This window comes from Notamacropus eugenii, chromosome 3 (assembly GCF_028372415.1).
Source record: "Notamacropus eugenii isolate mMacEug1 chromosome 3, mMacEug1.pri_v2, whole genome shotgun sequence".
Lineage (NCBI taxonomy): Eukaryota > Metazoa > Chordata > Mammalia > Diprotodontia > Macropodidae > Notamacropus > Notamacropus eugenii.
In genome coordinates, this window is record NC_092874.1 from 398,066,736 (window position 1) to 398,089,760 (window position 23,025).

A 23,025-nucleotide genomic window follows, 5' to 3' on the forward strand; every position below is an offset into this window, starting at 1 on the left:
TTTTCCTGGCTTCCCACCTAACTAAGGATGTTCCTGTGTCTGCATACTCATCTTTTAAAATTCTCATTTGTTGAGTGCTAGAACAGAAGATTAATGATAGTGATAATCCCTTGTATTTTTATAGCACTTGTATTTTTCCATGTGCTTTCAGATGCATTATATCTCATTGGATTAGTTGTGACCTCTGTGCTATTTATGCTATGATCATAGTGGGGGTAGGGGTGGAAAAATTAATCATTTGAAATCTATTTTCTAGGAGAATAAAAATTCCATTATACCTGGAAATACTGATTGCATGCAACAGAAATAGGTTCTTATCCCACTGATACAGAAACAGGCCCAGAGCATTTATCAGCTAGGTGACACAGCAAATAAAGCACCAGGCCCAATCAGGAAAAACTCAGTTCAAAATCTACCTTGGTTGCTTCCTTAGCTGTATGACCCTGGGCAAGTCATCTCATAGCTCTCTGCTTCAGTTTCCTCATCTGTAAAATGAAATAATAATAGCACCAACCTTGCATGGTTGTTGTGAGGAAAAAAATGAGAGAATTGTTAAGTGCTAAGCAGACTGCCTAGCACATCATAAGCGCTATATAAATGTTAGCTATTATTATTGTTGCAAAAATTTTCAGTCCTTATTCATCACTGCATGAATAAAGCCAGTGCAGGTTACAGAAAACCAGGCACACTGTAGTTTATTTATCCACTCAAGAGTGTGATATACCACATCAGTAGGTGATAGGTGTGCCTCAGAATTCTACAAATGACATATAGAATCTCTTCTCCTGAGCTACGTGACTCAGAGAGTTTTGGGTAAGACCAGATAGGACATCTAGGTGGGGAAAAGGTATATTTTTAGCAAAAGAAAAAAGCATGCTTAAATTTTTGTAAGTCTTTTAGCATAGCCACTTACACCAGAAAAAAAGAAAACTGTATTTTCTTTTTTTCCTACCATTTAATAGTGTTTTATTTTTTCTCATTACATGTAAAGATAGTCTTCAATACTCACTTTTGTAAAATGTTGAAAAACTGTATCTTCTTTATCAGTAAGTTGTTTGCATTTGTTGAGTAAACTCCTATAGTGCCAGCTTGAGTGGGTGTGTGCCTTCATGTGTCTTATTAGATAGGATTAATAAAAATGAGTGATTTTCTGGGAACTATTCAAAATCCTATGAGTTTTCTTTTGAAATATGAAAGTGATTAGGGGAAGGGAGATACCAAGAATTTATACAATAATGGCAAATATAGCACAAAATGGAGTCAATTATGTTCTGCCCAAAATACTTTTGACATTATTTTTGTTGTTATTATTATCACGAATGTCCATATTAAACATTTTGTTCTTGCAATATTCTTAATTACAATGGGGGGGGGGGGATCTCTGTATTTGCAGGACATGAATATCCTGTGCGCAATTGATGACATTCAGCTATTACTTGATGATCACGTGATAAAGACACAGACCATGTGTGGGTCACCTTTCATCAAGCCGATAGAAGCTGAAGCTCGGGTAAGAGGATGTAGGTTGGATTTTTTTTAGGTAATCTGAGTTCTTCCTTCAAGGTACAAAATTCCCATAGACTCAACTGTTTGAGTTGAACTGTCTTCCTGCTCTCTGTCCCTTCCAAGAATTATGGTTTCCTGTGAAAACCAAACTAACCAATCATCGTGGGAGAAATAATCTCCTTTTGGAATTTATGTAGTAGTTGCTGCTCCCAAATAAATCTACCACAACACACAAATTATAGACGTAAAAAGCTAGGTTATGCTTAAGAGCAGATTCAGGGTTCAGGAAAATTAACCCTGAACAAAGAATAGGATTCTAAAGAGGCTTTTTATAAACAAAATCATGGCAGAAGGATAATTCTTTTACATGTTGGAACATTGTACATTTTTTTAGTCTATAAAAGTTTTTTTTAAAGAATCGTAATTCACAAAAAATTCATTAAAAGATTCATAATTCCATGTTTCCTTCAGTCATAGAAGTTGAAAAAATATATAGTTAAACAGAATCATAATCTCACACATTCCCTAAAGAAACAAATCTAGTTAAATAGACTCTATGGGTAAACTAAGTTAAGGTTTCAGATTAAACACTAAGCTTGCAAAATCCTACATTACCAGACTACATTTTTCAAAAGTTACAGTGCGCTAATTGAGAGAAAGAGATTTATATTTCACAAAGACTTGGAGTCAAAGAAATTTTCCACAAATAAAAATCTCTTTGGGGAGGCTTTAAAGATGCTGCATTCCAGTATTCCTCTCATTTGGTTCCTTATCTCTGGAATGTCAAAAGCTTTCTCCTAAAACTATGATTCCATGAGTCAGGTGAGGTTAATATTAACAGAAAATAGGCTTTCAGTGAACCAAAAGTTGCAGAAGGAATGGTACTGAATCCTGAATAATAAAAATTAATAAAAGGAAAGAAAAAAATTCCCATCATAGAATCAGTAGCTAAACAGCGAAGTACCTACTGTGTGTCAGGCACTATGCTAAATCAGTATGATGGTTCAAGACCTCCCCAAAACTATTGGAAAGCAGGATATGGTGTCTTTCCATCCTCTCCTTTTTTTCCCCCAAACCAAGGCATAAAGTACATATATATGCACACAGAAGGGAAAGTTAGAGGTGGGGAGGCTCATCTAGCACTGACCAAAATCTTTGCTTGTCTTTAGGGGAAAACTTGAAATTAATCATAAATAGGAAGTAGTATGGTATTGATGTGGTTGGAGGGGTTCAGGGATCCCCTAAAGACCAGAATACTAAAGAGGGTTGTCTGGAATGAATTCAATGGACTCTAAGAATTCTTCAAGTCAAGTTGGCAAAGGTTTATTGTAATGCCAATATGGTGGGCAGAATTCCTTAAGGAACTTGCATTCCTTAAGGAACTTGCAACTTAACAGAAGTGATGCTAAAGCTTATATAGGAAAAGTAGTGGATTACCTGGCAGATATTCTAATTAGGTGATAACTTACAACCTTGGTCACAGGCATCATTCACTAATGGAAACCAGGGAAAGGGTTTCCCAGGGGAGTATTTTTGGTCTGTTACGTCTGTAGCAAGACACCTTTGAGAGCTGATATCTACAGCTTGATTTCTGGATTGAATAATGATAACTTTAGGAATCAATACATGATAATTCTCTGGTTAGAAGATAGTACTGTTTTTACAAGAGAATTTCTTCAGAGGTCAGCTTGTTCTTGTGATGGGAAAAGACAGTTTGTTTTACTGGGGCCCACTCATGAGTTATTCCTAGGTATAGTATCCTTCGGCTGGGGAGAAAACTGTCAGGGATAGTGTTTTGAAGCTAGGGAGAAATGTGATCTTGGAACTGGGGTCCAAGCACAAGCACCCATGCCCCTCATTAGTATAATGGAATAGTCAAGAAGATTTGATGACTTTAAGTTTTGCCTCTTTTACATAACTATGGGACCATGGTTGAGTTATTTAAGGTCTCAGTGTCCCCAGGCAACTCTCTAAGGATAGCATCAGTTATAGAATAGCTATAGATTTGTATTATAGGGGGAAATTAAAATGTTGCCCCCTCCCAGGAATAACAATAGTTAACTTTTATTTATTAAGGTTTTTTTTCCCTAAAGTTTTTAATTTTATCTGTTAAGGTGTGCAAAGCATTTTACACTGTACCACAACTAGATGGTGCACTGGAGAGAGCACCAGGCCTGGGGTCAGAAAGACTTCTTCCTTGTCCTGAGTTCAAATCTGATTTTAGACCCTTACTAGCTGCGTGACTCTGGGCAAGTCACTTAACCCTGCTTGTCTCAGTTTCCTCATCTGTAAAATGAGCTAAAAGATACTTTAGTATCTTTGCCAAGAAAACCTAAATGGGGCCATGAAGCATTGGACATGACTGAAGAACAAAATTACAGTTGATTTCATCTGATCCTACCCTTAGAGTCTTTGAGTCCTGAGGATAAAGGTTAAAGTTCTGCCTTTGACTCATACTAGTTTGGTGATGATGTCAAAGTTATTTAACCTAACAAGGCCTCAAGAAACTCTTTTAAATTTAAGCTACAGATGAATTGCTAAACTGCATCTATATAGGGAGTTTCCACAGTATCACATAATTTGGGAGTTGGAAGAGACCCTCCAGTCTAACCGACACAGAAGAAAATCTCCAGGACATTTTTCCTGACCTTGAGCCTAAACTTTCCTCTTGGCAACTTTCATTCATTTCTGTCTCTGCCCTCTGTAGCCAAAAAGAACAAAACAAGTCTGAGCCTTTCTCCTCCGGATAACCAGATAACCTCCTCCTCCAGATAACCCTTCAAATACTTAAAGACAACTGTCATATTCCACTTCCCCACTGTCATCACTCCCCCACTTTTCTCTTCTTTAGGGTAAATATCTTTAGTTTCCCCAACTGATTATCATGTAGCATAATTCTGAGGCCTTTGGTCATCTAGGTTTCCCTTTCTTTGGACATCCTCTGGATTATTAATGTCCTTCAAAGCTCTGATCCCCAGAACTGAATATGAAGGAGGAGTTTTATGAGGGCAAGGTTCAATGGGACTATCACTTCCCTATTCCTGGAAGCTGTGCTTTTTTTAATGCAGCCCAAAACTTTTTGGTTGCCACATAATACTGCTGACTCACATGCATCTTGAAGTATATGAAAACCCCCAGATATTTATTGCTGTCTAACCATTGCTTTTCTTATCTTGTCACTGGGGAGTTGATTTTGTGTAACTAACCATACAAGTTTACATTTATCCCCGCTACATTTTTTTCTCATCAGATTCAACCTGTCAAAAGTCTTTTTGGATTCTAGCATCATTATCCAGGTTCCCAACTTAGTGTCATCTACAAAAATGATGAACATGCTGTCTTGGTCTGAGCCACTGATAAAAATGTTGAACAGAACAGGGTCAAGTACATTCCCCTATGGGAGACCTCCTGACACATTTATATGGAACCCTTAACAATTACTCTTAGAATCCATTCATCCCATCAATTCTGAAACCATCTAAATATTTTATCCACATCTCTCCATTTGCTCCAAAAGAATAGTATGAGACACTTTAAAAGCTTTGCCAAAATCTAGAGTAAACAATATCCATGGCCTTCCCTTCATCTGCTAGTTTAGTAATCCTGCCAAAAAAAAGGAAATAAAGTTGGTCTGCCATGACCTATTATTGATGAAGCTGTGCTGTCTCTTTGTAATCCCCTATTCCTTTTCTAATGATTTGCCAATCATCTCTTTATGGATCTGTTCTGAATTTTTCCTGGAATCAAAGTCACCTATAATGTACAGAATTGTTTTCTCCCCCACTCCCCAGCCCCCTTCCAATCTTGTCATTCCTTTCCTACTTTCCATTTCTATGACCTTTATAATATCCCTGATAGGGGCTCAGTGGGTCATATCTGCCAATTCTTTCACTACCAAGGATGTGGCTTACATGGGCTAGGTTACTTCTCAAAGGCAACTAGCTGACCTTTTTCCTCTCTCCATACTTATCTTGAATTTCAACTCCCTGTTAGTCATTGTTGTTGAGTCATTTTCAGTGCAACTGTCTTTCCGTTTGGCAGAGAAAACAGAAGCAAAATTAGAAATGAGCAGCTCTGCCTTCTCTCTGTTGTCACTTATCAGCCCATCCACCCCAGAGCAAAGGTTCTATCCCTTCTTTGCTCTTTCTTTTCCTCCTAATGAACTTAAAAAAAAACAACAACCACTTCTTGTCCTTCAGCAGTCTCAGCTCATTGCCAGCCTTAGTACTCCTGACATTATTTTTATAGAATTTTACCACATTATTACATTTATCCTTAGTTATGTGTCTAGTTTCTTTAATTTTTAAAAAAATCTAATTTGATTGGTGCTCTCTTTGTCCATTGTTTGCATGTTGTCTCCTCCATCAGATTGTGAGCTCCTTGAGGGCAGGGACTGGACTGTCTTTTGCACTTTTCTGTATCCCTAGCACTTAGCACAGTGCCTACACGTAGTAGGCACTTAATAAACGTTAATTGACTGATTGACAAATCCCTTTTTTCTCCTCCTTATTGGAATTGTTTCCATTTTTGTCTTCAAAATTTTATTCTTGAGCAAATTCCTCAGCTGATTTCTGAAGCACTTTAGAAGTCCAGGGAGTACTGCCTATTCTTTCCCTGAATTCTGCTTTCCAAAAAAATCTTGAATATCCATCAGACTATGCCTGGAAATTCTCTCCTTTTATAAACTCTAGGAGAGAGTGACCATTCCCTCCTACCCCACCTCAGGTCTCATCATTTCCACATCTGCAACCAATTCTTCTCTGTTAGGGAGATATCCTTAATAGGATTTCCTGCTTGTTGGTTCTCATACCTTTTGGAGATGAAATGATCACTGAGGCAAGAGAGAAAGTTTCTGTACCAGGCTTGTGACCTATTTCCCAAATTCTTTTCTATTTCCTCCTTCTTTTTAGATGGTCCATAGTTTATCCCTCCATTGATATTTACTAAAATACTTTCTTTCCATCATACTTCAGCAAGTATACCTTCTTAATAGAAGCAGCTGAGTGATGCAATAAATAGGATGCACTTTCCTTGCTTCTTTCCTTCTTCCTTCCTTCCTTTCTTCCTTCCTTCCTTCCTTCCTTCCTTCCTTCCTTCCTTCCTTCCTTCCTTCCTCCCTCCCTCCCTCCCTCCCTCCCTTCCTCCCTTCCTCCCTTCCTCCCTTCCTCCCTTCCTCCCTTCCTCCCTTCCTCCCTTCCTCCCTTCCTTCCTTCCTTCCTTCCTTCCTTCCTTCCTTCCTTCCTTCCTTCCTTCCTTCCTTCCTTCCGCTACTCCTGCACCTTTTTTACTTAACCAAACAGATGTACCCATCTAGAGTGTTGGATGGGACAATCTCTGAGGTCCCTTCTAGCTTCGTGAAATTCCTATGAAGATAGGGAATTAATTCTTCTGGATGCTTAACGCTGCAGACAGACAATGCAGGGAATGGGGAAACAACTTTAAATGCATCAAAAGAAGAATGTGCTGTTGTGTTTTTTTAAGTATGCTTCCTGGTATAGTATCATATCTGAGCATGGTCATTTCTTGGAAACTTGTTTGGTCTGCTTCTGGGTTCATGACTCAGAATGGCTATTGTATTCACAGAAATGGGAAGAGAAGCTGGTCCAAATGCAGGACATTTTAGATGCCTGGTTGAAATGCCAGGCTACATGGTTGTACCTGGAGCCTATCTTCAGTTCTGAGGACATCATAGCACAAATGCCAGAAGAGGGAAGGAAATTTGGAATTGTCGATGGTTATTGGAAGGGTATTATGGTCCAAGCGGTAAGCACTTGCCCTTCATCAGGTTTATTAATAGCAACTTGTCCCTGAAATGTTGTAGGTTGACTGAATTTCTGTAAACCCAGCTTTATAAATATATTTGATAATTTTGGACAAGAAAAACTTGGGCAAAAATAATGTGGTAAATCCTGTTGTAATGTGGAAAGCTCTTTCCCCCACCCTGCCAATCAAGTACAGATTTTATCAAGTACTTTCTTAAACTGGGTATGCATGTGTATGGGATTAGCCCTGAGGGAATTTACCTACCCAGTTTGCTGACACAAGATAAATTATCTGGGAAGTTATATTCTGGATTGGAAGACCTCTGTTCAACAGTTGAAATAAATTTCCCTGGGTTAGCAGGCCAGTTGGACCCATATACTGAGTGAGACTTCCCGACCAGCTTTGGAAACTAAAGATACTGAATAGTTATGGTAACTTTGATGTTAGGCTGGGAAGTGGCATTTCTTTGATTCTTGATTTTTTGGGGCCCTTCTTTCTAGGTGAAAGATGCCAGAGTACTTGTAGCAACAGATCAGCCACAGATGTTAGAGAAACTCAGAGAAGCCAACATTCTGTTGGAGGACATTCAGAAGGGACTGAATGAGTATTTGGAGAAGAAAAGATTGTTTTTCCCCAGGTATACCATGTGGTCCAGCCCACAAGAAGCCCATGCTCCCATTCACTGTTAGTAAAGAGGTCACTACATTTGAATCATAATTTCCAGGAAAGAGGAGGGTTTATACTACAACATTCATATGCACTTTTTCAGTTCCCCTTGTAGTTCATGGAACACACACTTGTTGAGTATGTTGCCATGTGCTCTGGTAAACTTAGAGTCTTAGGTACTTCTTGGGACACCAAGAAGTGAAATGAACTTCCCTTACCCCAAGCATATATCTGTGGTGAGAACTTGAACTCAGGTGTATCTAACTCTGAAAGCTGGCTCTCTATTCACTATTTTTCTCTATTATTGTATTTATTATATTCTCTGTATATTCTCTATTATTATATTTACATCACACATGATGATTCAATGCATGATTTAGAAGTTGGGGGTATAAACCTAACTTTTTTCATCTTTATATGGAGGTGGGAAAATTGGCCTCTCCATGATCACTGTGCCCCTTGGACAACTGTCACATGAGCAGCTTTAAGGCTACATTTTAGGTTCTTGCAGAACTCAAAAGATGAATCAGGCAGTCTTGTTGGCCATTTTATAAGATGGCAAGCTCATCTCTGTTCAAACGAATATTTAACTATGTTGTTTCTCAACATTGTTCAGTTATTAGAATATCCGTAAATATCCATAAACTTGATTTCTCTTTCACCTTCCATACAGTTATCTCTCAATCCACAACAAGCACCCCAATCACATTACTCATGGTTACCATTTTGGGCAATGCCATGTCCATATTTGATACCCATCTAAAAATTGACAAAGGGAAGGAGTGAGGAAACCCAGGTTGCCACTATATACTATATATCATGTCTTCGTGATGCACCAAAGTACTACCCCCTGTTTGGGGAGTAAAACCTCTGTGGAACTTCTGGCCCTGAAGCGAGATTTCACTTTCCATTTTTCTTCTTTGGTAACAGGTTCTTTTTCCTATCAAATGATGAGCTGCTAGAGATCTTATCAGAAACAAAGGATCCCCTCCGAGTCCAGCCACATTTAAAGAAGTGTTTTGAGGGAATTGCAAGACTTGAGTTTAATGAAGAACTGGAAATTTTGGGCATGATCAGCTCCGAGAAGGAAATAGTTCCTTTCATTGGCAAAATCTACCCAGTTCAAGCCAAGGTAACATTTCCCCCTCCCTAGACTATAGGAGGAAGGAAAAGAGCTTATAAACAGTTGCACTTTCATAATAACTGTCAAAAACCACATGTGAGGAGTCAATAGTAATTGAGAAGGAGTCAGTCGTCAGAAAAAAATTTGGTTTTGTACTATTTGGGTTACAATTGTGTATTATATAAATGCACTATTTGTACATCTGTATTATATGTACTGTAAGTCAGGCACTTTGCCAAGCCCTGGGGTACAAAAAAAGGCAAAAGACAATCCTTGACCTTAAGGAGTTTACTATCCAATGGGGGAAACAACAAGCAGATATAAACAATGAACTATATACAGAATAAATAGTAAATTAGCAGAGGGAAGGCACTAGAATTCAAAGTTGGGAAAGGCTTCCTCTAGAAGATAGGGTTTTAGCTGGGACTTGAAGGAAGGTAGGGAAGCCAAGAGGCACAGATGAGGAGGGAGAGTATTCCAGACATGAGAGATAAGAGAAAATGTCAATCACCAAGGATTTTTATTATTTTTTTTTTGTCTGTAATATAGGCTGGAGATCAGACTCATGAATGAACTGGGAAAATTTAGGTCCTTAAGGTCCTTAAGTATAAGGCTGTTATAAAAAAAATTCCAAACTCCTGGGTCAGATATCAAATTTGGGAAGGAGTTTCAACTCTTTGTGAGTTAAGGACCAGTATCATCTCAGTTCCTCTAACCTCTGGGCCACAATCTCTCCCTACTCTACAGACTGTTACACTGAAACTGGGAAGCTGGGGGTGAGGGGAAAGGAGGAGATACTCAAATTCTAGGTTGAGTCTATATTGATGAAGTTCAAAGTTTTCGTTCTGCAATAGGACAATAGCATCTCAGACAGTTTTTTCTTTCCCTATCTCTAGTTTGCTCCTACAGGCCCCTGGACTAGATAAGAAAGCCCTGGCAAAAGCCAGGTGCTAGGAACGATTGTTTATATATCTTTGTATTCAGATTGCATCAGTCAGATATCAGTCAGATAATGACCCACTAAAAATAAAATAAAAACCACTAGTTTTGTTCTCTAAGAAGAAAGTGGTGGAAAAGAGGTTTTGCCCTTTCCTTCTTTCATTGCACAAATCAGCTTCTCTTAAATAGAATTGGAGGATTTGGGGGTTTCTTAAATGGCACAGTATCTTTACATGCAATTAAATCTTATAAATCCAGATAATTTGGAAGGTGGCATTTATCTTATCAATTATTTTTCATGATTAACTAACAAGAAGCCCAAAAGGATCTTATATTCTCTATGATCTTTGTGAAATAGTAAAGACATGGTCCCCTACTGAGTACCACTTGTGAAAGTTTTTTACTAATAACCTGATCAAAGATGCATTTGATTCATATACAGATGACTCTAACAAAGGTTTTACATAAGCAGGAAACTCAGCGTCTGTCAATAGTTACTGGCATTTTCTTGGTCACTTTTTTCAGTATTTTTCAGTATTTTTTTTTCTACTCCTTTTTCATCTTTTCTCAGATGTAGGCACCTTTATGAGATAACTCTCATTTTGTAGAGACAGTAGAGTAGGGATGTAGGTCAGAGGTTTCTCTGTCACCTTTTTCAATAGGGTACATCATTTTTCTACACCTTTTGTTATCTCCTCTTTCAGATATTATCCTTCAGTTCCCTCATAATTGTGTTGGCTCCAATGCAAATTTCTTTTATATCCACTTGATTCAGTCCTGCTGCTTTTCTCATCTTTATTTTCTTTGGATCATTTTCCCCTCCTCTATAAGCAGAACAGTAGAGTTAGGATCCAATGATGATGGTTCCATTGCCCTTGATGGAGAAAACATTATAGCATATTTTGTCATAATGAATTTTGCAAATTTTTTTCCATTTTCTTCTGTTTATGATTCTCCTTCCATTTTTGTCCTTAAATGCCCTTGAGATGACGTCATGTCATTGGGATATTTTACCACACTTTCATTAGACTCATTTTGCCCTCTACTGCTTCTCTCTGCTTTATAGGCAAAACCACTGATAATCATCCAGCATACTTTTTAAAAAAATAAGATAGTACAGATAACTTTACATTCTAACCCATTACTGCCTTTGGCAGCCATCTGTCTATATCTGGCAAATTAATTGATTGTTTGCTAAGAAGTTTTTTGAGCTCTTTTGGTCTCTTTATTGTGGCAATTAATTTATATTAGTTAAACTTCTGGGGGGAAACATACTCTATTTGGTGTCAATGGCATTTCTTGTGTTCATTTCCCATTTTTAAATTTTCAGTTATTTATTTAAATCACTCAGCATTAAGTTGTTTCAATTGTACACCATATCTTTTTCCTCACTTTTTTTCTTGCTTTTTACTAGTTCTGATCTTAGCTTCGATGGCTGATTCAGGAATAATGCCCACATCAATAGCAAGTCTTTTCCTGTCTGTTAAAATGGAATCTCTTCCATTCTTTACATGTGTACTACTTCTAGTATCTACGAATCCTTTTCTTTATTAAAGTATTCACGATATAGAGACATAAAGTTCCCGTATAATCTTCAAGTCTCATTCCTTCCTCCTGAATCTTGCCTTCCCATATATTTCTCTTCATATTTTTCAACTCCACAAAATCCTGCCCTAATGTCTCATCATGGCATACAGGCTCTCAAAGGCTATGCAGAAGTAGAGTGTAAGCTGAATGGAAAGGCTTTGGGTAGGACCCCAGAAATAGTCTATTATGTGAGGTGTCAGGCTAGCTAACTAGGCTGGCCACATGGTGATCAATTACTGTAGCCATGACAACCCATGAAACAGGGAAAAATAAAAACTTGCCTTTAGTCTTACGTGGCCCCCTTCCATTTCTGCACTGATGATGACAGAGTATTAGGAAATGGAGCAGAGGGTATTACAAACCACAGCAATATCATATCAACAAACTTTAATTTGACTATATGTACTCTAAATGTGAGGTCCTTGTCAATGACTAACAAGTGGACCTCCTACGGAAAGAGAAATAAATTACAGCCATCTTGATGTTCTTGTGAAAAATGGCACCAGAGGAAAGAAACTAAATAGAAGGAATGGCTCACAGGTACATCTAAGAAAGGGAAAAAGAAAGAAAGAAAGAAAAAAGATGGCATTAGAATTGATTTTATTATATACCCAAAGCAGTAAGAAACATTATTTTATAGGGCATCCCATCATCATGTTCTGTAGTACTAATGATAAGTACTACTGCTGCTAATAATTAATAAAAGCATCTATATTTTGCTTTAAGGTTTACACAATGCTTTGTATCTGTCATATCATTTAATCTTCACAATAGCCCCAGGAGGTAGGTGATATTATTATACCATTTTACAGATTAAGAAATGGAGGTTTCAAGAGCTTTAGTGACTTTTCTAGGGTCAAATTCAGACTTGGGTCTTTCTGTCTCCGTATCCCTTACCCCTTCCCCTCTGACCAACCAGCTGCCTAAAGGATTTGTAAGGTCACCATGAAAATTATTGCAGCTTATATATGATTACAGAAGATGAATTGATAGAGATATTCTACAAAGAACAACCACCCCCTTGGAATCAAGACAATGTAGATTTCATTTTCCAGTTACCAGAGGTATAACCTACTGGTTAGATCAGAGACCTCTTCCCTTTCACTGTTAAGGAGACACTCAGAAGAGCCAAACCAGTGAAATAAGCCTCCTCTTATCAGAGAGCAGAATTTTTTCTGCTGCTTATTTTCCATATGTACTTGGCTAGTAACAATAATAACTAGTATCTCATTTTTGTCACAACAACCCTGTGAGGCTGTTTCAGTGGTTAATATATTCATTTTCCAGATGAGGAAACTGAGTCTGCAAGACACCAAATGAACTTGCCTAGGGGTCATGGAGCTGTAAACTATTTGAGGCAGGGTCCAAACTCAGCTTTTCCTGACCCTAGTCCATCACTCTATTTTCTGCACTACCTGACTCCTCTAGTCCCAGGGACAGACACACCTCTGGAATATAGACCTCATCTGCCCTTGAGTTAACAGGGAGACAATGTGTTGTTTGGTCATTTCGGTTTTGTCTGATTCTTCATGAGTCCATTTGGGGTTTTCTTGGCAAAGATACTGGAGTGGTTTGCTATTTTCTTTTCTAACTCATTGTGCTGATGAAAAAAACTTAGCTGCAAAAGGGTTAAGTGGCTTACAAATATAGTCACACAGCTAATAAGTATCTGAGGCTAGATTTGAACTTAGGAACTCCAGACCAAGTGCTGTATCCACTGTACCACTTAGCTGCCCCTAAACAATGATCTAGGTCTAAAAGCATCCACCTGTCACAAAAATGAATATGTGTTGCTAGGTCAGCCTTATATTTTCACTTTAGGATTACAGTCATGCTTAAGAAAGGAAGACAATGAGGACTTTGAAAATGTAAATGGAATCAATAACAAGCAGTTCCAGTTAATAGGAAGGGAAGAGCTGGTTTGGGTTTAATATCTGATGTTCTAAAGTTAAGTTCATTTCCAAAGTCTTTCCTGGAGTCTCTGCTGATTATGCTGTGTCCACTGCCCATTTCTGTTTGTGTTTCCTCCCTTCCAGGGCATGGTCGAAAAATGGCTTCTTCAGGTGGAACAGATGATGCTCTCCAGTATCCGAGATGTGCTTAGAAAAGGGATCGATGCTTATGCCGAGGTAGAGTCCAGTTCAGCGCCTGCCTCAAGCTGGTGGAGTTAAACTTTCAGTGGGATCTGTAGATTTAGAAATGGAAGGAACTTTAAAGGTCATCTAATCCAGCCCACTCATTTTACAGTCAAGGAAAGGGAAGTCTAATTAAGAAATTTAGTAACTGACCCAGTTACCCAGGATTGGGTGGCACAGCCAGGACTCTAAGCCATATTCTCTAACTCCAAACATGGTACTCTTTCCATCTCACATCACTGAGAGTTGACAAGGGCTCAGAGAAGGGATTTGGTATTAATTCTATTTTCTCCTGTTTTGTCATGTGACTTAGGACAGGTCATCTAGCCTTTCTTTGTCTTGCTTTCCTTTCCCATGAATACTGGGGTTCATGGGAGGGTTAACCAATGAAGTTGATAGTGAAATCTTTACTGGCTGTTATCCATTGTTCTTGAAGAGGACTAAAATGACATCACTATGATAAAGTCAAGTTTCAATATGTCCAACTGTGACTGATCAGACCAATATGAGCTCAGAATGCTCTACCACAGATCAGGCACAAATAGTCCATAAGAACATTTGGGGTGGATTCTCTAGATCTGCACATCCTGCGTTTCCTTTCAGCTGTCTCAATTTTGCTTTGCTCATAGAGCACAGCATCTTCTCTGATGTGGGCAAGCCATGCTGAGCAGTCCTGTGCTTGACACAATCAATCCTAAAGTTCTTAAGAGAGACCTTGAGAGTGTCCTTGTATTGTTTCTTCTGACCACCATGCAATCACTTGCCCTGTATGAGTTCTCCATAAAATATCTTTTTGGCAAACATACATTTTGCTTGCGTACGAACAACTAGTATAAGTATTAAGGAAGACAAAACTGACAAGATGTCTCTCAATAACAATAATTAGGATTGTTATGCCTCTCAGGTCATCTAGATTCCAGCTGGATATTGGAATGAATACAAATACAGTCTCTTTTGGAGTTCCCTGTTCTTATTTCTATATTGTCCCAGATCAAAATAGATTATTAAGGAATATTCTCCTGCCATCAGCTAAGTATCTGAGAAATTCCACCCACCCTAAGATATTGAGGATATGATGGGTCACCCCTCCAGGGCATTTGATCTGCGAAAAAGGAAACTAGAGTGCACAACTTATAACCCAAATAAATTAATCACCAGTGGTAGAATTTCAGACCTCCTACAATAATGTCTGAGTGAGATGAAAAACAGTTGTTAAAAAGTCTCTTTTGTACATTCTTCAGAGAGATTATACCCTTTTAGGGACCTCTTACTTTCCCTAGGAATAAGGTCAGTGTGACTTCTATTGTGTGAAAGGACAAGGGATTAACTCTCCTTTTCATAAAGATGGAAGAGGTCCTAGTGACCTTTACAATACATAAAATTAAAGTATTTCCATTTACTCTGTGGCATCCTCTCATGTTTGAGTTTTTGTTTGTTTAGTTGTTGTAATTTGTTTTTTGGAGGGGGCATTGAGGGGAGTCAGCTGAGTGATAGAATGATAGAGAGCTGAACTTGAAGACAAAAGTACCTGAGTTCAAATCCTCTGACAGATTTTGTTCAACCATGGTCAAGACATTCCTCCTCTTCCCTCATCTGTAAAATGAGGGGTTTGGATTCAGTGGCCTCTAAGATGTCTCCTCCAGCTCTGAACCTATTTGATCTTTGAGTTTTTATAGGTTCCTCGAAAGCAGTGGGTTCTGGAGTGGCCTGGCCAAGTCGTAATCTGTGTCTCATCTATCTACTGGACAACGGAGATGGCTGAAGCTATAGTAAATAAAACCTTACTGGTAAGCCCAGCATGAATCACTTCTGCCCTTTCTAGGTACACTGTAGCCCCTAGTGGTAAACCTAAGACTCATGGGTTCCCAGAGACCCATGGAATTTCCTGACAGTCTTCCCTACTTCCCAGGCAGCTCCAAAAATCTTGGACTGATATTCTTCTTCTCCCATCTTATCTACCCCATAATTCTCCTTCTTTTTCCCTATATCAGCAGTCAAGCCCATTCATAAGCCAGGAAAGCTCTTCATAGAGTAATGAGACAGAGAAGTAGAATTTACCTAATTCATTTTATTTCCCCTACCTGATATTCTCTTCAGCCCTGGATGAATGCATGGTACAATAATTCATTTGTACAGCCAGCTAAAGCAGCAGGGATGTTGTTCTCACTAATAGACAGGACTCAGGAGAGCTGAGTCCTGTAATTTTGTCTCTCTTTTCCTCTTTGCTCCATATATATAATGGGCTAAAACACTCTTGATCTGGCTGATTTCATGGACAGGGCTTATTTCATTGAAGATGCAAGGCCAAGGCAACTGATTCTAAATCATAGAATGTTAAGATTTGAAAGGGACTTTAGTGACCATCAGTTCAATCTCAGGCAGCTAGGTGGTGCAGAAGATAGGGAACTGGACTTGGAACCAAAGAGATTCATCTTCATGAGTTCAAATCTAACTTACTAGCTATGCCATCCTTGTTTGCCTCATCTATAAAGTGACCTGGATAAGGAAATGGCAAACCCCTCCAGCACCTTTGCCAAGAAAGTCCCAAATGGGATTATGAAGAGTTGACTGAAAAATGACTCAACAATAGTAAAGTTCAACTTCCTCATTGTGAAGAGGAAGTCACTGAGGCCCGGAGATGTTGTGTTTTGCCTAAGTTCACACAGAACCTGACTTTCTCATGTTTCTTTCTTTCATACCTGTGCTATGCTTCTGCTGTATAAGTGAAAAAAACGGGGAGGGGGGGAGAGGTTAACTTATAGCAAATGCATTTTTTTTTTTTTTGCAAAGGGGCATAGAAATATTCTTACACTAGGATTTGTAAAATGGATTTGAAGAGAACAGTCATGGAGTAACCACTTTTGTAATTCATGCAATGTTATTGTTTGTACTCAATAGAGTTTCTTTTCTCTTTTGTATTTATAGTAGTAGAAGTTCTGAAGTAGGGGAGGAAGGAAGGAAGGAAGGATGGATGGATGGATGGATGGATGGATGGATGGATGGATGGATGGATGGATGGATGGATTTGGATTTGGATTTGGATTTCAACTCAGGTCTTCCCAACTCTAGGCCCATGGCACCACTAGCATTCTCTGTAGGGTATTTCACAAGTAGATAGGTGGTTTTAAGTCCTCAGAATGGGGTAAAATTAGCACATTTTGAAAATATTTCCTTTATGTGAAAACATATTCTTTCTGAATCCAATTGACTATTCTTCTTCTGTCATGGCTGGCAAGCATTTATTAAGTGCAGCTTTTTTGCTTGGCCCTGGAGAGACTTTCATCTGCACATCTAGAGATGAAGCACTTCTTCTACCACAACCAAGGACAGTACCAGAGAGTAAATAGTACAAACGTACACAGAATCATCTATATAGAGCTGCAAGGAATATGAAACAGACCCAGTATGACTTAGAGGTCATCCAGTCCAACCCTCTCATTTGATAGACGAGGAAACAGAGTCCTAGAAAGGGGAAGTGACTTGCCCTAGGCAAATTATTACTACGTAGGTAGTAAGTAGCAGCACTGAGATTCTAATTCTGGTCCTCAGACTCCAAATACAGCATATTTTATAGAAAGAAAACATATTACTTTTATTTTAGCATGACATAGATGAAACATATAAAAAGAAAAGAGAGAAATTTGATTATAACTTCAAACCTTTGATTATAACTTCAAACCTGTTTACATCTAAGGGTATGATGGAAACACTTTGAACTGGCTCAGGAAAACTGATTGTTAAATTTTCAGTATAGGCATTTATATCCCATAAATTGGCAAGTATTACAAATTAGAGCTTGATTTATTGTTTGTTTTTAAAAATTTTTTAGACTTAGGAAAGTATGGAGAAAATGCTAATGATATAAATTAAACTTAAAAATGTGATGAGTAAATTTTTTTCCCCAAGAGCCAGTTGTTAAACCTTTACCAGCACACTGATGATCTCAGACTCTATCTCCTGTTAACATGGTTTGCAGGTCAAAATCTGGTATACATTTTGCTTCATGGCAATAATTATTCATCATTAAATTAATTACTAATTAATATCCTATGGTACAAAAAGCCCTAAATTTGGAGTTATATAGTCATAGATTTAGAATTAGAAGAACTTTAGAGGTCATCAGATACCACCCCCCTCATTTTATAAGTGAAGAATTAAAGGCTAGAAGTCTTCCTGATTGAGGTCTTCCTGACTCCAAGTCCAACACTATCTACTATGTCATACTGTCTCTCAGAGGACCTCAAATTGAATCCTAGCTTTCCTCTTTGTATGAACTGTATGACACTGGGGCAAGACATTTCACCAGCTCTCTATGGCTCAGATTTCTTAGCTGTAACAGGAAAGGGTTAGACTAGGTGACTCTAAGGTCTCTTCCAGTTTTAGATGCTATGACATTTGTTTTATTCATATCATTACAATTTCAATGTTTGACCATGGTTCTGTAATTTAAAAAAAAAATAAACATTCTGTAACTTTAAGAAGTTGTCCCCAAATACCCTGCTTACCCAGACTCTCCATGATTCATTTTGCCCTCCTGTGAAGTCAATCACAAATATATTCTCCTGCCCTGCTTCTTCTCATAGTCCAGGGGTGCTTGGTAGGTGTCTCTTGGGTCTCAGAGAAAGAACCTAGGAAAATATGAAAAAGAATAAATAGCTCTTCCCATATGTGCCCCTCATAGGAATTTCTGGAAAAAAATAACATGCAGATTGCGGAAATTGTTGAGCTGGTTCGGGGTAAATTAAGCAGTGGAGCTCGGCTGACACTGGGAGCCCTCACAGTCATTGATGTTCATGGTAAGCATGGGGTTCTCTTCTAGTCTGGCCAGTCATTGTGCATCCCCCAAAGCTCAACAGGAGAGGCTCCTGCAGTCCACAGACCTGAGTTCCTATGGGTCAAAAGAAGTTGTGTTTGTCTTTCATTCTTGAAGAGGACCATGACATCAAGATAATGATATGACTTGCAGTTGACTTTGATTTGAATGAGGGAGGGCTGTGCAAGGTCACCAGCCTCATTTTCTCCTCCAGAGCCATCTGGGTCCAATGATATGATATTCTTCAGGACAACTGGAGATGGCCCATGATGCAATGTGGGACCCTGGCCATTTTAGGCTAAGTTCTTAACAGCTTCTCACTTTAAGTGAGATATACTCATTCAATGAATGGACCATAAACCTGAGTTACTATGGGCCAAAAGAAGACCAGCAGCCTGAGGTTCCCTTCCAGAGGGGAGGAAGGCATCTCCCAGAAAACAATCTGTATCCTTGTGTATTTGTTTTGCAGGCTAAGTTTCTACCCCACCTCTAATTCCCTGCTCCCCTCCCCACAAAGGTCCTGCCCATGGGGTTACTGGAACTTGAAACAAAAACCTGAATTTTCCCTAAGAGTAAGCTCTCCTGAGTCCTCATCTTCAGAGACAACTCAGGAAGGCAATTGACAACAAGCATTTATTAAGCACTTACTATGTGCCTAGGCATTGTGCTAAGTGTTGGAGATACAAAGAAAGGCAAAAAATAAAAATAGTTCATACCCTCATGAAACTCACATTCTATTGGGGAGATGACATGCAAATAACTAATGTACATACAAGATATATACAGTATTAATAGAACTTATGTGAAGGGTGGGGCCTGGGAAAGGCCATGGGATTTATGCCATGTCTTGAAGGAAGGCAGGGAGACCAGGAGGCAGAAGTGAAAAAGGAGAGTATTATAGTAATGTGGGATTGTCTGTTTTTCCACTCTGAAAGTGGAGTTTTGTGTTTGAGGGATAATGAAAAGGGACTTATCATTGAATCATTAAAGTACATGGACAGGTAAGATGACCAGAAAGATAGAAAGGAGTCAGATTGTGAAGGCTTTAAAAGCCAAACAAGAAAATATTATATTTAGTCCTGAAGGTAATAGAGAGCCAGTGGAATTTATTGAATAAGGGAGTGATATGGTCAGACTACTTTGGGAGAAAATATTCTAATGTGTTCACATACAATCAATACAAACTGTCCCCTCACACCTAAACATCTCTAATTCTGAAACAGCAACTACTGCCTTCCCTCTTATACATACTTCCTTCAGATTATACTTTATCCTTTTCCCCTCCAAAGTTACTCTTGGTGTTCATATAAATCCCCTTTTACCTGCATAAAATGTTAACAGGTGGGCAGAGGAAAGAATGAGTGGGACCCATCCAACCTTTCTGTATCTCTTTAGAGATATCTCTTCTGATGACCACAGACAGAGATGGACCTACTGTCTAGCAGCCAATTTCAGAAACTGTCCTGACTCAAAGCATATAGTAAAGCCTTGAGGGAGAGTTATTTTGCAAAACCTTGCTCACAGGCCAAATAATTTGAATTTTTGGCACCACTCCTGATGTCTCATACCAATTCTATGAGCTTTCTGGAGAAGATTAATGACCAAAGGTCATGTGACTCTTTCCTGCCCCCCCCCCCCCCGAAAAAACCAACCACTACCTGTGAAAGGAAAGAGTAAATTTAATTAAAAAGCCTACTGCTTACAAGAAGTATAGCTTTCAGCTGTTTTTTTTTTGTTTAGGATCCCCAAATTTGAAAATAAGAGTGAACTCTATGCCTAAAGATCCATTTTATGATGAATTTCATTAAGCCTATCCACTCAGGCGAGAGCCTCATCATCTGTCCCATTGTCATGGGATTGTGAGGAAAGACTGAGGTTTTCTGATTTTCTGGGGAGAAAAAAGGAAGGTTGGAGGAAGGGAGAAAGGGTGTTGGGAGCTTGGTGTGGAATTTTAATCACAAAATCACTATGGTCTGATTCCATAATGGACTACGTAAAGTCTCCCTTACCCGTGTAAGGGAGTAAACTTTGAAAGCATGGGACCTAGTCATCACCCCAAAAGGGGCTAGCACCAACCTGTTTCACTAACTTTAAAAGATACAGCGAGACCATTAGATCTCTTTATGAGATTAGTCCTTTGAGTGAATTAGAAAGGAAGCAATAATTGTGAAGAATGATAGACCATGCCTCACTCACTCAAGGTGAATTTTTAAAAAGTCTATTCAATGAGTCCAGGGGACAGATCAGATTGGGGATGGGTAGAAGACACATGAAGCTGGGAAACCTGTAAAAAGTAACAGTGCTGAGAGAGTGAAAGTATAGGGAAAGGCTGCCACCATAAAAAAAGTAGCCTGATCTTTAGAAGTGAGGCTACTTAGGGGCTGAACCTGAGATGTGTGGGGATAGAAGCTATGTTGCTGGACCATCCTCTTCCCCCCTCCCCCCAACAAACACAACAACAGACCAACACAACAGTTTGTATCTTCTCTTTCCCCTTGAGCATCTTTACAGGATCCTGAAGCCTTTTCCTCTGGGTACAGAGGAAGGCTATTTACCTTCCTTCAAGCCAAGTCAAAAAGCATTTATTAAGCATATGATATGTGTCAGTCACTCTGCTAAGCACTAACAATACCATAAAATGAAAAAATAGACCCTGCCTTCAAGTAATACACAGTCTAATGGGGACAACATGCAAACAGCTATGCCTGAACAAGGCATATACGGGATAAACTGGAGGTAATCTCAGAGGAATTTCTTTGTTTTAAATGTTGATTTTTGTCTTTATGATCATTGTTAGTCTGGGTATACTTATTACAAAGATAGTTTCGATAGTTTTGACTGAGAGGTGGATCATTCCCAGGGAAGAGATACACCAAGGTATTTGACCAGAAGTGCTATTTCTGGCTGGGGACTTAGAGCTAACACAATAATAAAAATTACAGTTCCTTTGATACTACTTTCCAAAGTGGTTTGTACCCAAGAAACCCATTTGAACAATGAGTCAGTTGAGAAAGGGTCCAATAGCAGTGGCAGAACAACCTTGCTTACCACATCACATCTATTTAATACTGCCAAACATGTTTGGAGATCCATGTATAAAATCCTGTAGAAAGGTTGACTTTCTCCCCTGGTACCTGAAAAGAAGTGAAACATAGCAGCTGGGGGAAACTGCTCTCCGTGTAATGACCAGAGGTTGGTGGAAGGTGAAGGATCTCCCTTATTCACTAATAGACAAGTTAATTTGTTAGGCATGGTTTAATTAAAAGCTACTTGAAGGTAGGGGGGTGGTTTAGTTGACCTTTGGAATTTCCTTTCTGCCTGAAGTGTCTAGGAACTACAGGTGGATGGTATTTACTCTGAGTTTTCAGTGGAAGAAGAAGAAGAAGAAGAAGAAGAGAGAGAGAGAGAGAGAAACACTGTTCATCCTTATATGTGTATTTTCATATCTGGACAGCTCGTGATGTGGTTGCCAAATTAGCCAGTGACAAAGTCGGAGATCTGAATGACTTTCAGTGGATCTCCCAGCTTCGCTATACTTGGGAAAATGGGGATGTGATTGTGAGAATGATCACTACAGAAGCTTTGTATGGCTATGAATACCTGGGCAACTCCCTACGGCTGGTGATTACCCCCCTCACTGACCGATGTTACAGGTAAACTTGGTTAATCCCTATGGCATGGTTTTACCTTTCAAAATGAGATCTAAAACCTCCCATTTGCTGCCTCTTCCTCTGCTGTACATCCCTCATAGGACTCTTCTAGAGAAGAAGTGGAATATAACTGGAATTTGATATGGACCCAGTGGCATGTGGGAGAATCCCACAGTTTAGCTCTGGGTATCACATTTCATGAAGGACATTGTCATTGTTCAGTTAGCCAAGATGGTGAAGAGATTCAAAACCACACCAATAATGATCAGTTGAACTGAATGAAAGCTCAAGTATTGAGTGGGAAAGGGGGCCTTTTGTAGAACAGTAAAGAGACTTGACTTAATCTGTTTGGCCTCAGGAGGCAGAACTAGGCAGTACATGGAGATTACAAAGATAAAAATTTCAGCTTGATGAAAAAAAAAACAAACTTCTAAACAATCAAAGCTTTCCAAAAGCAGAATGAGTGAAATCAGTAGATAGTGAGTCCCCCATTACTAGGAGGCTGCAAGCAGAAACTTTAAGTAGGGAAGTTCTAGATATTCCTGTTCAAGCTTGAGTTGGACCAAATCAGAAGTATTTGGCCCAACACTCCCAAGTGTGACCTGAATCAGATTAAAATGTAATTGGGAAATATTTATAAAATAAATAAAAATATAATGGAACATAGACAATGTTAATATGTGATTCCCTAAGTCAATATGAGGCCCTCAGGGATTCTTCTGTGTGGTTTTATGGGTCCATTTCTATCTGAGTTTGACAGCACCGGACCAGATAGTTGCTGAAGTCCCTCCCAGTTCTGAGATTCTGTAACTCCACGTACTTTCCTCTTTCATAATATTTCAG

General features: G+C 38.9%; 1 protein-coding gene, 1 long non-coding RNA gene and 1 other non-coding gene across 7 annotated transcripts in view; 2 read left to right on the forward strand and 1 right to left on the reverse strand.

The window, feature by feature from the left end:
* DNAH3 (dynein axonemal heavy chain 3) overlaps window positions 1-23,025 on the forward strand; it is a 180,081-nt gene that overhangs the window by 68,928 nt on the left and 88,128 nt on the right. For all 3 annotated transcript variants that reach the window (XM_072597926.1, XM_072597924.1, XM_072597925.1), the window contains exons 22-29: window positions 1,394-1,510; window positions 7,090-7,269; window positions 7,770-7,906; window positions 8,866-9,067; window positions 13,621-13,713; window positions 15,396-15,506; window positions 18,401-18,515; window positions 21,987-22,185. In XM_072597926.1, the coding sequence (XP_072454027.1) occupies window positions 1,394-1,510; window positions 7,090-7,269; window positions 7,770-7,906; window positions 8,866-9,067; window positions 13,621-13,713; window positions 15,396-15,506; window positions 18,401-18,515; window positions 21,987-22,185 (1,154 nt within the window). The remainder of the gene's footprint in view (window positions 1-1,393; window positions 1,511-7,089; window positions 7,270-7,769; window positions 7,907-8,865; window positions 9,068-13,620; window positions 13,714-15,395; window positions 15,507-18,400; window positions 18,516-21,986; window positions 22,186-23,025) is intronic.
* The window catches only part of LOC140497241 (uncharacterized), a 79,899-nt gene that overhangs the window by 6,747 nt on the left and 50,127 nt on the right, over window positions 1-23,025 (reverse strand). For 2 of the 3 annotated variants that reach the window (XR_011964584.1, XR_011964586.1), the window contains 2 exons: window positions 18,225-18,347; window positions 13,683-13,769 (listed from right to left, as the gene is read on the reverse strand). This is a non-coding gene — a long non-coding RNA (uncharacterized lncRNA). Of the gene's footprint in view, window positions 1-13,682; window positions 13,770-18,224; window positions 18,348-23,025 lie in introns of those variants that run through there. The other variant, XR_011964585.1, reaches the window with a different exon arrangement.
* On the forward strand, window positions 15,020-15,149 carry LOC140497943 (U6atac minor spliceosomal RNA). The gene has a single exon (XR_011964943.1). It is a non-coding gene; the product is annotated as a U6atac minor spliceosomal RNA (small nuclear RNA).